This window comes from Cervus elaphus, chromosome 11, assembly GCF_910594005.1.
Source record: "Cervus elaphus chromosome 11, mCerEla1.1, whole genome shotgun sequence".
Classification (NCBI taxonomy): domain Eukaryota; kingdom Metazoa; phylum Chordata; class Mammalia; order Artiodactyla; family Cervidae; genus Cervus; species Cervus elaphus.
This window is the reverse complement of record NC_057825.1, coordinates 27308697-27322812: the sequence shown is the minus strand read 5'-3', so window position 1 is coordinate 27322812 and position 14116 is coordinate 27308697. Positions and strand designations below refer to the sequence as shown.

General features: G+C 37.6%; 1 protein-coding gene and 1 long non-coding RNA gene across 4 annotated transcripts in view; one reads left to right on the top strand and one right to left on the bottom strand.

The window, feature by feature from the left end:
- Positions 1–9947, top strand: part of WDR35 (WD repeat domain 35) — a 51857-nt gene extending 41910 nt beyond the window's left edge. For all 3 annotated transcript variants that reach the window (XM_043917212.1, XM_043917211.1, XM_043917213.1), the window contains 9 exons: positions 314–517; positions 1380–1526; positions 2127–2259; positions 3894–4004; positions 4895–5059; positions 6792–6932; positions 7794–7950; positions 8739–8979; positions 9493–9947. In XM_043917212.1, the coding sequence (XP_043773147.1) occupies positions 314–517; positions 1380–1526; positions 2127–2259; positions 3894–4004; positions 4895–5059; positions 6792–6932; positions 7794–7950; positions 8739–8979; positions 9493–9643 (1450 nt within the window). In that variant the 3' untranslated portion in view covers positions 9644–9947. The remainder of the gene's footprint in view (positions 1–313; positions 518–1379; positions 1527–2126; positions 2260–3893; positions 4005–4894; positions 5060–6791; positions 6933–7793; positions 7951–8738; positions 8980–9492) is intronic.
- An 876-nt stretch (positions 9948–10823) lies between these two features.
- On the bottom strand, positions 10824–12677 carry LOC122703165. The gene is made up of 2 exons (XR_006343408.1): positions 12532–12677; positions 10824–11244 (listed from the first exon to the last, which is right to left on the bottom strand). It is a non-coding gene; the product is annotated as an uncharacterized LOC122703165 (long non-coding RNA).
- Between the last annotated feature and the right edge of the window lie 1439 nt (positions 12678–14116).

Below are 14116 nucleotides of genomic sequence, written 5' to 3'. Positions count from 1 at the left end.
AATTTAGAGGTGGAACTATTCAACATAAGCATAATATTAGGACTTCCCTGGTGGTCCAGTGGTTAAGACTCCACACTTCCACTGCAAGGGCCATGGGTTTGATTCTTGGTCAGGGAAGTTCTGCGTGCAGCCCAGTGCAGCAAAAAAAAAAGGAAAACGTTTATAAATTTGTTAAAGTAATCACTTCCCACTGTTTCACTAGAAGCAATAGGTATTGAATTCTGATTCAAGATTGATTCTAATTGAATTCTGATTCAAGACTGGTTTATCTATAGTTCACCATAGGCTTTTACTGTTTCTCTTTTTAATATAGGCGCCTGCTAGCTGAAGCAGCTCTTCAGAAACTGGATTTGCACACTGCAGAGCAAGCTTTTGTGCGTTGCAAAGATTACCAGGGCATTAAGTTTGTGAAGCGCCTGGGCAACCTGCAGAGCGAGCCCATGAAACAGGCAGAGGTGGCTGCCTACTTCGGCCGGTTCGAGGAGGCGGAAAGGATGTATCTGGATATGGACAGAAGGTAAGTGCTGAAGGTGCAGGCGTCTGGACTGCTCCCAGAATCTGCATTTTTTTTTTTTTTAAACAAATGATTGTAAAATAGACTAAATACATCCCACCATTTCTTTAAAAAAAAAAATAACTTCAGTTTGGATTCCAACCCAGACATTCAACATGACCTTAATTTATGCTTTGTAATTCAGGGGCAACTTTCTTCTCTGTCTTGACGTAATGTTAATGACTGGCCATGGGAGATTTTTTCATTTGGTAGGGAAAAAACCCATGTAACTACAGAGACTAGGGGCTTTATCATTTATTGTACCACTCATTATTTAGGTTCTCTGTTTTGGTTTAGGTCATTATTTAATTTTCTGTTGTCAAGGAGCATGAAATGAAATTCCAAGGTATTTAGGGGTTGAGTTTTATTCTTTATATTTCAATTTTCTTTATATAAATGACTGTATGAACTTCATTTCAGCTGTGAACATTATATCTAGTTTTTATTATTTGTACTATCAGGAGATTGCTATTACAACTCAAGCTTTGAAAAGAAGTATAAAACCAAACATGTAAACATGAAATAAGCCTGATCATGTCTAAGAAACTGATGAAAAGAAATGATTATTATTTAAGGGATTATTTTGCCAAGTAAATTGAAAGCCTAGGAGAATAAGAGGCAGAAAAGTGTTTCTTTTTTCCTGTTGCAGGTTCTTCCCATTGCTTCTTCCTTGGTCAGGCTAAATTTCTAAAATGTTTAGAGAGTTACCTTATCTGTCTCTTCACAGCTGTGTATTCTCAGTATCTGAGAATTGAACCTAGCACATAGCAGGCACTTGCTAAATGCTTGTTGAATGAATGAATATCTTTTTTTTTTTTTTTTGTAGAGATCTGGCTATTGGCCTCCGGCTGAAGTTGGGAGATTGGTTTAGAGTACTCCAGCTTCTGAAAACTGGATCAGGTGACGCAGATGACAGTCTCCTTGAGCAAGCCCACAATGCCATCGGAGACTACTTTGCTGATCGGCAAAAGAGGTAGGTCACCTATCTGGACCACCCCCCCATCCATTCATTCCACACTTGAAATTGTAGCTGCCTGTGTAGAGTACTTCCTTATGAAATAATGCCAGGGAAATGAAGACTATCCTTCCAGATCCCAGAATTCACATAGCCCTAGTTACCATGGAGGAGCAAGGGATCCTTCCAGTTGTCAGGTTAGCATTGTAAGACTTTGGAGTTTCAAAATTCTGAAGATGTATTCTTTAGCACCAGGTGGCTTTCTGCTGTTTGTTTGCTTGTTTTATTATAATAGCTTATTTTCAGAAATCATTGGTGTTTATTCTGAAGCTATCATTTTAATCAGTATGCTTACTTATTTATGTCAGTGTTTGGAAACTGTGTATCAGAGTAAAGCAGTATTTCTTAAGAATATTCAAAGGATATTGTAACTAAAATATGCTATGCAGTCTTTTTTTGGTTTTTCAATTTATGTGCTTCAAAGATATTTTATAACTAAAGATGATGATTAGAGTAATATACTAGTGCCGCCATTCTAATGAAAGAACTTTTTTGGTGAAAGTGCTTATTTATCAGGAGATTCACATTAGTTTAAAAGTTTTTCTTTTCTTTCTGTAGGTTGAATGCTATACAATATTATGTACAAGGCCGGAACCAGGAACGCTTAGCTGAATGTTATTATATGTTAGAAGATTATGTGGGATTGGAGAATCTTGCAAATTCACTTCCAGAAAACCACATGTTGCTTCCAGTAGGATATTATACATTTCAGTTTTGGGAGTTGTTAGGTTACTTTATAAAGCTTTTCTATTATAGTGAGGAAATGTACTTTGCAATATGGAAAACTAATAATTATAACTTCACAGTTTCTAAGACGTGGAATGATGCTTTAGACATTAAAACAATTTTCAGTATTACAGAATGCTTCAAAATGGAGAAGGAAAAAAATCAATCATATTCCTACTATTTTAACATGATTACAGTCTTGTGTGGGGCTTGCCAGTTTTATAACATTGCTTTAAAAATTAGCTGAACACATGAAATGCTTACAGATGAATTAATAGGTTGTCAGAGATTCTCTTCAGAGTGATTTGAGGTGGGTGTGGGGAGTAGTGCGTGTGTGTGTATGTTTGAAATTTACTATAAGAAAAGTTTAAAAAGATAGCTCGACTTTAGTAGGCTATATTAACAACAAAGGATTTAACGTTTAAAAAAAGAGTGAAACTAAAGGCAGAGTTCTCTGTAACTTTGTTCTAAATTTTCTTCTTTGGACTCTTTAAATTAATTGTTGCATAATTAATGCTGCTGCTGCTGCTGCTAAGTTGCGTCAGTCGTGTCCGATTCTGTGCGACCCCATAGACGGCAGCCCACCAGGCTCCGTCGTCCCTGGGATTCTCTAGGCAAGAACATTGGAGTGGGATGCCATTTCCTTCTCCAATGCATGAAAGTGAAAAGTGAAAGTGAAGTTGCTCAGTCGTGTCTGACTCTCGTGACCCCATGGACTGCAGCCCACCAGGCTCCTCCATCCATGGGATTTTCCAGGCAAGAGTACTGGAGTGGGTTGCCATTGCCTTCTTAATGGGGAGAGAAAAACTCTGACCATTTAGATATTAAGAAAGGAAAACAAAACAAAACAAAACAAACGGTCTGAAAATTGGCTAGTACAGCCCAATGGGATTTTTTATTGTGGTTCCCCTCTTCCATTTTTGGCCTAGTTTCCTGAACTGATGAATAGCCAACTTGTCTGGGACATTGCTTAATAGAGGTATTTGAGAGCCCTGTGAGTGTGAGATTTCCCTTAAGCCTCTAGTTAATGATTAACACTGAGTGTCACATCAATCCTTTAAAGGTAGTTTTTACCCACTAGCTTGGGGTTTGTTTTGGGGCCTAGCATTTCTGTAAAGTCGCTACTGAAGTGAAAGAAGACAAGAGTTCAGTATCTTCAGAACCTGGTTGAAAATCAGATCTGGGTGGTGAGCCAGTGAAGCACAGATTTTATAAAAGGTGATGCCTTAGCATCCTTTCTAGTTTGTAGCCTCTGCCTCTATGTCCGGTTAAAACGAATATTCTTTGCTGTTTGCTGTACAGTCACTAAGTTGTGTTCTACTCTTTGTGACCCCATGGACTGCAGCCCTCCAGGCTCCTCTGTCTATGGGATTTCCCAGGCAAGAATACTGGAATGGGTTGTCATTTCCTTCTCTAGGGGATCTTTCTGAGCAGATGCCTTAGTTATCCTTTTTGGTTTGTAGCCTCTGCCCCTATGTCCATTTAAAAGAAAAGTTACTGTTGCTACCAGTAATTGTAATATTCCTATGGAGTTTTATAAGTTAAAATGTAAGTGATTTCCTTGTTCTGTGAAACCCGATGGTAATGTTTTGCCCACAGGAAATAGCACAGATGTTTGTGAGAGTTGGAATGTGTGAACAAGCAGTGACTGCATTTCTGAAATGTAATCAGCCGAAGGCAGCAGTGGATACCTGTGTACATCTCAACCAAGTAAGGAGCTGAGAGTCACCAGAGTGATGCTGTAAAGACTGTTGCCAGGACAAGGGTTGGAAAGCTTGAGACAGATCTTGTGAAAGGAGCCAGATATTTGTTTACTTGGTTGAGGACTGAGAAAATGTCAGAATTTGCACTTACCTCTTGAAGTGCTACCATTAAGGGTGACCCCTTCATAACTAACTCACTATGAGAACCTGAAAAAACCCTGTGCTTTTAGTCTGGCAAGTTTTTGTCTGGAAGTCATTTCATAATTTTTTGCATTTTATTAGGGTTGTGTTTTGTTTCCAAAGAAGGACCAGTTAATGGTCATTGCAAGAGGAAGGAATTGAGTTACTTTATCAATATTTATTTTGGCAAATCTATTTTCTTTTCCTTATAGAAAACATATATTTGATATTTTCAAGAGCTGGAATTAACTAAAATGAAAATGCAGAATTGTTGAAATTGTTCATTATCAATGTATTCTTTTAAGAATTTTTTGAAGTATTTTATAAAGTTCCATTTGCTTTATAAAAATAAATGTTAAATCTGATAGGATTTTTCTTAACTGAAATTCCATTATTTTTTACTATAAACAAATGTATCTTTTTCTCCCTCATAGTTCATGCAAAATTAGAATTATAAGATTAATATGACTATAAACTTTGATGCTTTCTTTTTCAGATGTTCTCCTTAAACAAATCAGTCTTAGATCATTTGATTATTTTGACATGTTTGACTTCTAAATTTATAATTCCTCTGATTTAAAAAAATTTATATACCAGTTTTTAATTTTGATATAGTGTTATTTATTATTATAAACTTAAAGCTTTATTGTATGTATTTTTAGACGTATCTGACTGTAAATGCTTGGGTAATTGTATGTTGTATATATTTTTCCCAAGTGGAACAAAGCTGTTGAATTGGCTAAAAGTCATAATATGAAAGAAATTGGTTCCCTGTTAGCAAAGTATGCATCTCATTTATTGGAAAAGAATAAAATTCTTGATGCCATAGAACTCTATCGGAAAGCCAATTACTTTTATGATGCTGCCAAGCTGATGTTTAAGGTAATGTAATAATCTTGGTGAGTATTTGATTTGTTTTAGTTACCAATGTTTTCTTATATACTAAAGAATACATTTTCCATTCTTTGGAAACAAATATTTGTTATAGCAAAATCCCTCTCATTTTGTTACTATCATAGTATAACTATGTGTTATCTTAGTAGTATTACCGTTTAGTATTACTAAAAAGGCTGTTTATTAATTTTAGCACCTTCAGTCAGTTCAGTTCAGTCGCTCAGTCGTGTCCGACTCTTTGTGGCCCCATGAATCACAGCACGCCACGCCTCCCTGTCCATCACCAACTCCCGGGGTTTACTCAAACTCATCTCCATCGAGTCGGTGATACCATCCAGCCATCTCATCCTCTGTTGTCCCCTTCTCCTCCTGCCCCCAATCCCTCCCAGCATCAGGGTCTTTTCCAGTGAGTCAGCTCTTCTCATCAGGTGGCCAAAGTATTGGAGTTTCAGCTTCAGCATCAGTCCTTCCAATGAACACCCAGGACTGATCTCCTTCAGGATGGACTGGTTGGATCTCCTTGCAGTTCAAGGGACTCTCAAGAGTCTTCTCCAACACCACAGTTCAAAAGCATCAATTTTTCAGCACTCAGCTTTCTTCACAGTCCAACTCTCACATCCATACATGGCCACTGGAAAAACCATAGCCTTGACTAGACGGACCTTTGTTGGCAAAGTAATGTCTCTGCTTTTTAATATGCTATCTAGGTTGGTCATAACTTTCCTTCCAAGGAGTAAGTGTCTTTTAATTTCATGGCTGTAATCACCATCTGCAGTGATTTTGGAGCCCCCCAAAATAAAGTCTGACACTGTTTTCCCATCTATTTGCCATGAAGTGATGGGACCAGATGCCATGATCTTAGTTTTCTGAATGCTAAGCTTTAAGCCAACTTTTTCACTTTCCTCTTTCACTTTCATCAAGAGGTTTTTTAGTTCCCCTTTACTTTCTGCCATAAGGGTGGTGTCATATGCATATCTGAGGTTATTGATATTTCTCCCGGCAATCTTGATTCCCACTTGTGCTTCTTCCAGCCCAGCGTTTCTCATGATGTACTCTTACTGATTCCTAAAAAACTGTATATTTACTTAATACTGAAGTTAACAATTAGAGAATTTTCAACTACTATAAAGTACAAGTTCCTGTAACTGGAAATTAAATCCTGTTAATAAATTTTCAAGTCCTTTTAAGTGTGCAAGTTTTAAAGATGTTACACGTTTCATAGTAGGCATTGGAGGGAACATGACTAGTACGGAATTAACGTAAGCAAATTTTACATTCTGTTCTATTCTTTTACCATTTGATTTAATGACAAAGAAAAAATTTCCTTTGAATCATTTAAACAGATTTAAATTTCTGGAGATGTACCATGGTAAAGCCATCTTATCTCTAGGTACTTGAAAATTATTTTAAAAATCTGTTACATAAAATACTAGCCTTTCAATGAAAGCTTTCTTCACTGAATTATTTATCAGCATCTGTTATTTTCTAAAATTGTTTTGCATTCTAATTCCAATGGTTAAATACTAAGGAAATAACTAATTACTTATCAGTACTAAGGAAAAGAAAATGTGTTTTAAAATATTTGTCATAAACGGATGGTACTTATATTCCACCCTACTGACTTTCCTCCTCATTTTAGAGAATCAGATTTCAGAAATGAGAACATTTGTACAAACATAGATTAAGAAATATCTTCCCCTAACTCTTTAAATATTTAAAGATTGCAGATGAAGAGGCAAAGAAAAGAACTAAACCTTTACGTGTGAAGAAGCTCTATGTGCTGTCAGCTTTACTTATAGAGCAGTACCACGAACAAATGAAAAATGCCCAACGAGGCAAAGCTAAAGAAAAGAGCTCAGAGGTAAGGTGGAACATTAAGTAATGTTAAGTCATGTGAAGCATTTAAGGGAAAAAAAACCCAAAATGATCAAACTTCTCTTTATGGATAGACCATTTAATGTACTTATTTGTTTGCATTTGTTTTCTTAAATGATATTAGGAAAAAGAATAAATGATTTGGAATTAGTACTCACATTTAGACAGCTCAATTTGGAAATACTGAAAATGATTTTTTTTTTTACATATCTGTAATCTTTGCTTAATTCCTTTCTTGGTAAATCCTTTTTAATCAGTGAGTTTTAAAAGCTTCCATAGAAATATGTGTATTTTTTAAATTGTAAGTGAGCGTTGTATTAACATAAAGTTTAATCGATTCTATTTAAAATTTTGATTATTCCTTGGGGAAGAGAATCCTTTCACAATATATTCGTATATAAAATCACCACAATCTACACTTTAAATTTCTTACAATTTGATTTGTTGATTATACTTCAGTAAAACTGAAGAAAAAGTTTGATCATGTCAGTTTAATAAAGCATGAATTATAATAGAGAAGTCTGTGGTGACAGTTCTGTAATGATGAAATATGCTAATTTATTATTATTATTTACTTTGGCTATGCTGGGTCCTCATTGTGGTGCAGTGCACAGGCTCAGTAGTTAGGATTTGTGGACTTAGTTGTGGTATGTGAGATCTTAGTTCCTCTACCAGGGATCAAACCTGGGCCCCCTGCATTGGGAGCACGGGCTGTTTTCCCCTGGACCACCAGGGAAGTCTCCTTCCCTAGATATTTTAATGTATAACAGTTTCAGAAATCATCTCTATTGGAAGGACTGTTGTTAGGTTTGTGCTGAGGGCAGATGTGGGTCTGCTTTATTTGTAGGCCACTTCTGCTTTGGCTGGTTTGCTGGAAGAAGAAGTTCTGTCGACAAGTAGTCGTTTCACTGATAATGCTTGGAGAGGGGCTGAGGCTTATCACTTCTTTATACTGGCGCAAAGACAGCTCTATGCGGGCTATGTTGACACCGCACTGAAGACAGGTGGGTGTAGTAACTCATATATGCAACATGTCTAAAAAGTCATAAATTGAATACGAAGGGCAAACTCCTTCAAGTTACTCTTATATTAACTTCAGTAACACTTTTTTCTTTTGGCCATGCCCTGCAGCCTGTGAAGATAAGATGTGGTAATCAAAATAAATTATCTGAGCTGATAACTTAGAGACTCAGTTTCACTTCCTTTTTTCTCAAAGTTCTATTTTTTCAATAAGACAGACTGAAAAGCAGTAATCTGTTCAAAGAAACACAAAGAGAAAACATATGATTTCATACTTTGCTTTTGTTTTTTTAAACAAAAAGAAACATGATACTGTTTTGAGAATCCACAGAAATTTCTAACATATTTATATGGAACATATAAAGTTTTGTTTTTTTTTTTTTATTATTTTTTTTTTCCAGTGGGTTTTGTTATAAATATAAAACATATAAAAATTATAATTATACAATAATAATAATAATATGTTTATATATATTTATATCTGCAGTGTATTTTGACACCAATAATTTTTGGTATATTTCTAAGTGGTGCAGCCATGTGCAATCATTTGGTGGTGGTAATTTTTATAGGCCCTGAGCTGTTGGCTGGTGTTACAGAATTTGGTGGTCATGTAGTCTACTTCCCCTACTAGTTTTCTGACCACCTACCATTGTTTTCATTAACTTTGCTGACATTCATGTAGGTTAAACTGAGCCAGCCTAACATTCTTCCCCATGCATGTTCATGATGGCGTGATTGCTTTACACAATCCAAACTGTCTTCTCTTTCCTAGCTCTTCACCTGAGAGACTATGAAGACATCATCCCTGCAGTTGAGATCTACTCTCTGTTAGCACTCTGTGCTTGTGCCAGTAGAGCTTTTGGTACTTGTTCAAAAGCTTTTATTAAACTCGAATCTTTAGAGACCCTCAGTTCGGAACAGAAGCAGCAATATGAAGATCTTGCTCTAGAAATCTTCACCAAACATACTCCGAAAGATAACAGAAAATCCGAATTGGACGGCCTTCTTGAAGGGTAGGGCCAGTTGTAATTAGTAGATGTCATTTTTATATAGATTTTTATATCTAAATAGTATAGTATAATGATGAAATCACTAAATTTTAAACTCTCATACCTTAACTCCCTGGTGGCTCAGCAGTAAAGAATCCACCTGCAGTGCAGGAAATGGGGGTTCACTTCCTGGGCTGGGAAGATACCCGGGAGAAAAGAAATGGCAACCCATTCTAGTATTCTTGCTTGGAAAATCCCACAGACAAGAGGAACGTGGTGGACTACAGATCATGGGGTCACAAAGATTCTGACACCACTGAGCGACTAGACAACAAGCCACCTTAACATTATACTCAAAGCCTATTTCCTTTAGTCTTAATAGTATATTAATGATTTCTCATTGCAAGAAAAGTTTTTATTTGAAATTTACCTTGAAATGTTTTCCATTCATCAGGTTTTTTTTTTTTAGTGTAATAAATAAGGTTTTAAGTGATTAGACATTTTAAAGTGTAATTCTTTCTCCTCTTATTTTTACAGAGGGGAAGGGAAACTGCCAACGTGTGTTGCCACAGGAAGCCCAATTACTGAATATCAATTCTGGATGTGCAGTGTGTGTAAGCATTGTGCCCTGGCTCAGGAAATAAATAACTACAACTTCTGTCCCTTATGCCATAGTGCAGTGGGATGAAGAACTGACCAACTGCGTATACCGGGAGAGTTTATATAATAAGGTTGATTCCATACAGTTTATGTAAAAAGCAGCATCATTTCAGAGTTGTATTTTTATACAAATATGTATATATATATATATGACAGAAACTGCTTATGCCTCGCTGTCTTCTGAACTTTGGGTCCGCTGTTGAGAAATCCACAATTGAGACAGAATGAGTAAAGAGAAGGTCACCTGCATGTGGTGGGGCAACTCTGCTAGGCTGTTCTTTTGGATTTTCATAAAGGGTAAAATAAATATGAAGCTGTGAGATGTGAAAAAACCAGACTGGCTTTCTTCATATATCAGGAAATATAGCATCTTACTATCTCCACCATTAGGAAGGGACTACCACTCTCAATTCAAGTTTGAAATGAAGGGGGAAAAAATTGCTAAATGGCCAGGCTGGGATCAGTGCCCATTCCTAGAACAATCCCAGGGTCCACGAGGAAGGGCAGGGTGTACCACAGATGTCTACTCTAGTATCCCTAATGGTATGGGAAGTGAGACAGGGGTCTGGAAGAGCAGTAGTCTTATAAGGCGATGCTCTGGAAGCTGGAAGGACTGCAGCTGACCTCTGTACAAGACAGAGATCAGGAAGGGAAGAGAAACAAAACCCAGTAACATCTACACACAGACATGTTATGTACATATATATATAATTTTGTGTAAAAACAAAACTATGAAGTAACAATGCTGATTTTCATATAAAAGATATAGAAATTGACTATATTATGGTTGGTGGTTTTTATGATACTATGGAAATATTCCAAATAAGAAAAAAAATTTCTCACAGTGTCAAGGTTACTAATTCATTAAACATTTTTGATGGAGAGGGATGGGGAAGCGTGAGAGTGGAGCAAAGTTGAGTTTAGGGAATTGACATAACCTGTCTTAGGAGGTTGTGGGTGTGCATGCTCAGTCACTCAGCTGTGCCTGGCTGTTTGTGACCCCATGGACTGTATAGCCTGCCAGGCTCCTCTGTCCATGGGATTCTCCAGGCACAAATACTGGAGTGGGTTGCCATGCCCTCTTCCAAGGGATCTTCCCGACCCAGGGATTGAACCCATGTCTTCTGCACTGGCAGGCGGATTCTTTATCACCAGCAGCACCTGGAAAGCCCAGAGGGAGATTAAACAATTGTAATACTGAAATGAGCTCTATTTCTAGTTGTGTTTAATTAAATAAGCATTGAAAGTGTTCTCTATTTTACTTTCAGAAGTGATAAAATAACATTTAAAGCCTCTTTTTTTTTTTTTTTACAATTTAAATAGTTTCTGATAGCTCGTTAAAAATTTATTTTTTATTTTCATAGCTGCGCTGGGTCATCGTTGCTGCATCCAAGCTTTCTCTAGTTGCAGAAAGTGGGGGCTACTCTCTAGTTGTGGTGCGCAGGCTTCTCATTGCGGTGGCTTCTTTGGTTGCAGAGCGCAGGCGCTAGGGCTCGCAGGCTTCAGTGGTTGCTGCATGTGGGCCCAGTAGTTGTGGCTCACGGCCTCCAGAATGCAGGCTCGGTACACAGGTTTAGTTGCTCCGCAGCATGTGGGATCTTCCTGGACCAGGGATCAAATTGGTGTCCCCTGAATTGCAGGACAGATTCTTAACCACTGGACCATCAGGGAAACCCTAATAGCTTATTTTTGCTATCTGTTCCTTTTTACCCACTTTCTTAGTTTCATCTAAGAGATGACAGTTGGCATGTACTCTTCATAATATTGTGCAGAACACTTGACTCCATTAATGATGATGTAAATTTATAGAAAACATCCAGTTTGTAGTTATAGTTTTAGTTGAAACATTGTCACCAAGCTGGACCTTTTATCTAAACAACTCTTGGGTTTGGGGAGTGATTCTCAATAAGTACCTGTTTTGATTTAGTCATTAATTTTAAAAAGAAAAACTGTAATCAGTCATGCATAATTTCTTATCTATTTTATATAGCTAATAATGTTCTCTATTTCCCATGAACTTACATCTTTTTATTATGTGGCTGCAAACCAGACTTTAGCACTATTTTATCAAGATTATTTGCTGAAGTTTGACTGACATTTAGTAGAGGCAATAAAGAGAAATATACAACATTGTTGTTGCAGCTTCCGTACTTAGGTTAGTTAATCCAAATGTATTATGTTTTTGGTCCTTTAGAGACAAGTTAGGCCTGTAGCAGATAGAGAATAGTGAGCTATGAGGAGAGGTTTGGAGCTTAAATGAGTTCACGTAGATAGTGGGTTGCTGTGCCTAGTTAAAACAAGACCAGAAGTCTTCTAAGTCTCTGTGTTTATGTGCCTTGTGGAAAGTTACCTTGATAAAATGGTAACTCCAAAAAGCCTCCAAATACACTACCAGGCAAGTCATTCCAGAGGTCATGGAGCACAAAGGATTACACACCAAAAAACGATGCTTAAGTCACATGGTTTACTGAATCAACTTAACGTGCACAGTGAGGAACAAGGAGAGAGTGATGGGAGAGATTAACACTGTTAGTGAAGGATGCTGGTCAGGCACACGGATTCCAGTTCCCGATTCCTGAGTTATGTACTGTTCTATGTTCTTACTCTCTCTCTTCCTCACCAGCTTCCCCCTAATGGTGTGGCCAGGAAGAGGACCACAGTTGAGACTGGGGGACTCAATCAAGTGGAATGTGCCTGAGGCCAGTGAGGCACACTTGCTCTAAGGAGCAGGCAGGTTTCCCTGGTCCCAGCTGTAGGTGCCTCTGAGACTGCGGAGCAGTCATGGATTCAGTTGTATTTCCTGGGTAGAGGACAAGTGTCATCAGTGGGTCACTGAATCAAGACCTCACACATACTGAGCATGTCCTAAGCCTCCTGCATACCCACTGTGCCATGAATACTTACTGCCTTGGTTACCTTTTGTATCTTCATCAATATTAGGTGTGCTGTGCTGTGCTTAGTCGCTTAGTCGTGTCTGACTCTTTGTGACCCCATGGACTGTAACCCGCCAGGCTCTTCTGTCCATGGGGATTCTCCAGGCAAGAATACTGGAGTGCGTTGCCATGTCTTCCTCCAGGGGATCTTCCCAACCCAGGGATCGAACCCATGTCTCCCGCATTGCAGGCAGATTCTTTGTCATCTGAGCCACCTGGGAAGCCCAATATTAGGTATAGTCACACAAATATGCTGTATTTACTTTGTATAACATGTCTCATAAGTTTCTGACTTATCTTATTTTAACATAGTGTGTTTCATCAATCTCATTTGTTTTCTTCTATGACAGAATATAGTATTCCCCTCAAATCAGAAAATAACATCCTAGAAGGACAAATATCATATGATATTGCTTATATGTAGAATCTAGAAAAATGATACAAATGAACTTACTTATAAAACAAACTCATAGACTTAGAGAACAAACATGGTTATCCGGGGGAAGAGTGGGGGAGGTGAGAGATAGATTGGAAGTTTGAGATTGATAGGTACACACTGCTATATTTAAAACAGATAACCAACAAGGACCTATGTATAGCACAGGAAACTCTTGCTTAATATTCTATATCTAAATGGGGAAAAGTGAAAGTCACTCAGTTGGGTCCATCTCTTTGTGACCCCATGGTCTATACAGACCATGGAATTCTCCAGGCCAGAATACTGGAGTGGGTAGCTTTTCCCTTCTCCAGGGGACCTTCCTAACTCGGGGATTGAACCCAGGTCTCCTGCATTGCAGGCGGATTCTTTACAGCTGAGCCACAAGGGAAGCCCTAAATGGAGAAAAGAATTTAAAAAAAGAACAAATGTAATATGTATAACAGATCACTTTGCTGTACAACTGAAACTAACAGAACATTGCTAATCAACTATAACACAGAATAAAATTTTTTTTAAAAAGCAAATCGTCCCTAGGTTAAAAAAAAAAGAAAATATCATCCTGACAAAGACATTGGCCCTAGAGGATCTATCTCCTGTTGAAGGTAACTACATCTTCCCACAAGATTTTCTATTTTCAGGAATGAAGGTATACTTCATTAATGAGAGAGAAATTTTCAGAGATGTAGGTTTAAGGATTCCTTCAGGACTGCATGTTCAGAGTTGTGATTTTTGGTCCTTGGTCCAAATGCCTGAATATCTCTTTTTTCCCTTTCTCATCCCAGAAATCGGCTGAGAACTCTTAAGTTAGATTGTCGTTCTCCAGTCCTTCCTGTGACTTGTTGATTACATTCCCATTTGCTTCAATTCCAAATCAGCTGTTGATTCCTCAGACTTTTCCTAACATTTCTTTTGGGAAGTTTCTTTTGGAGCCTTCTCATTTACCACTAATTCCTTGCTATCTGAGCCCTCAAATTTTCCCTCCAACTAGTTATTTCAGACAGATTCTGAGTTATTGTCACTACTTCTTGGTCTGTTTAACACAGAAACCAAAACCTTTAAAAACAACCTCTCCTACCTTGTACACATAATTCATATATATATATGTGTGTATGTGTTTATATATACTTAT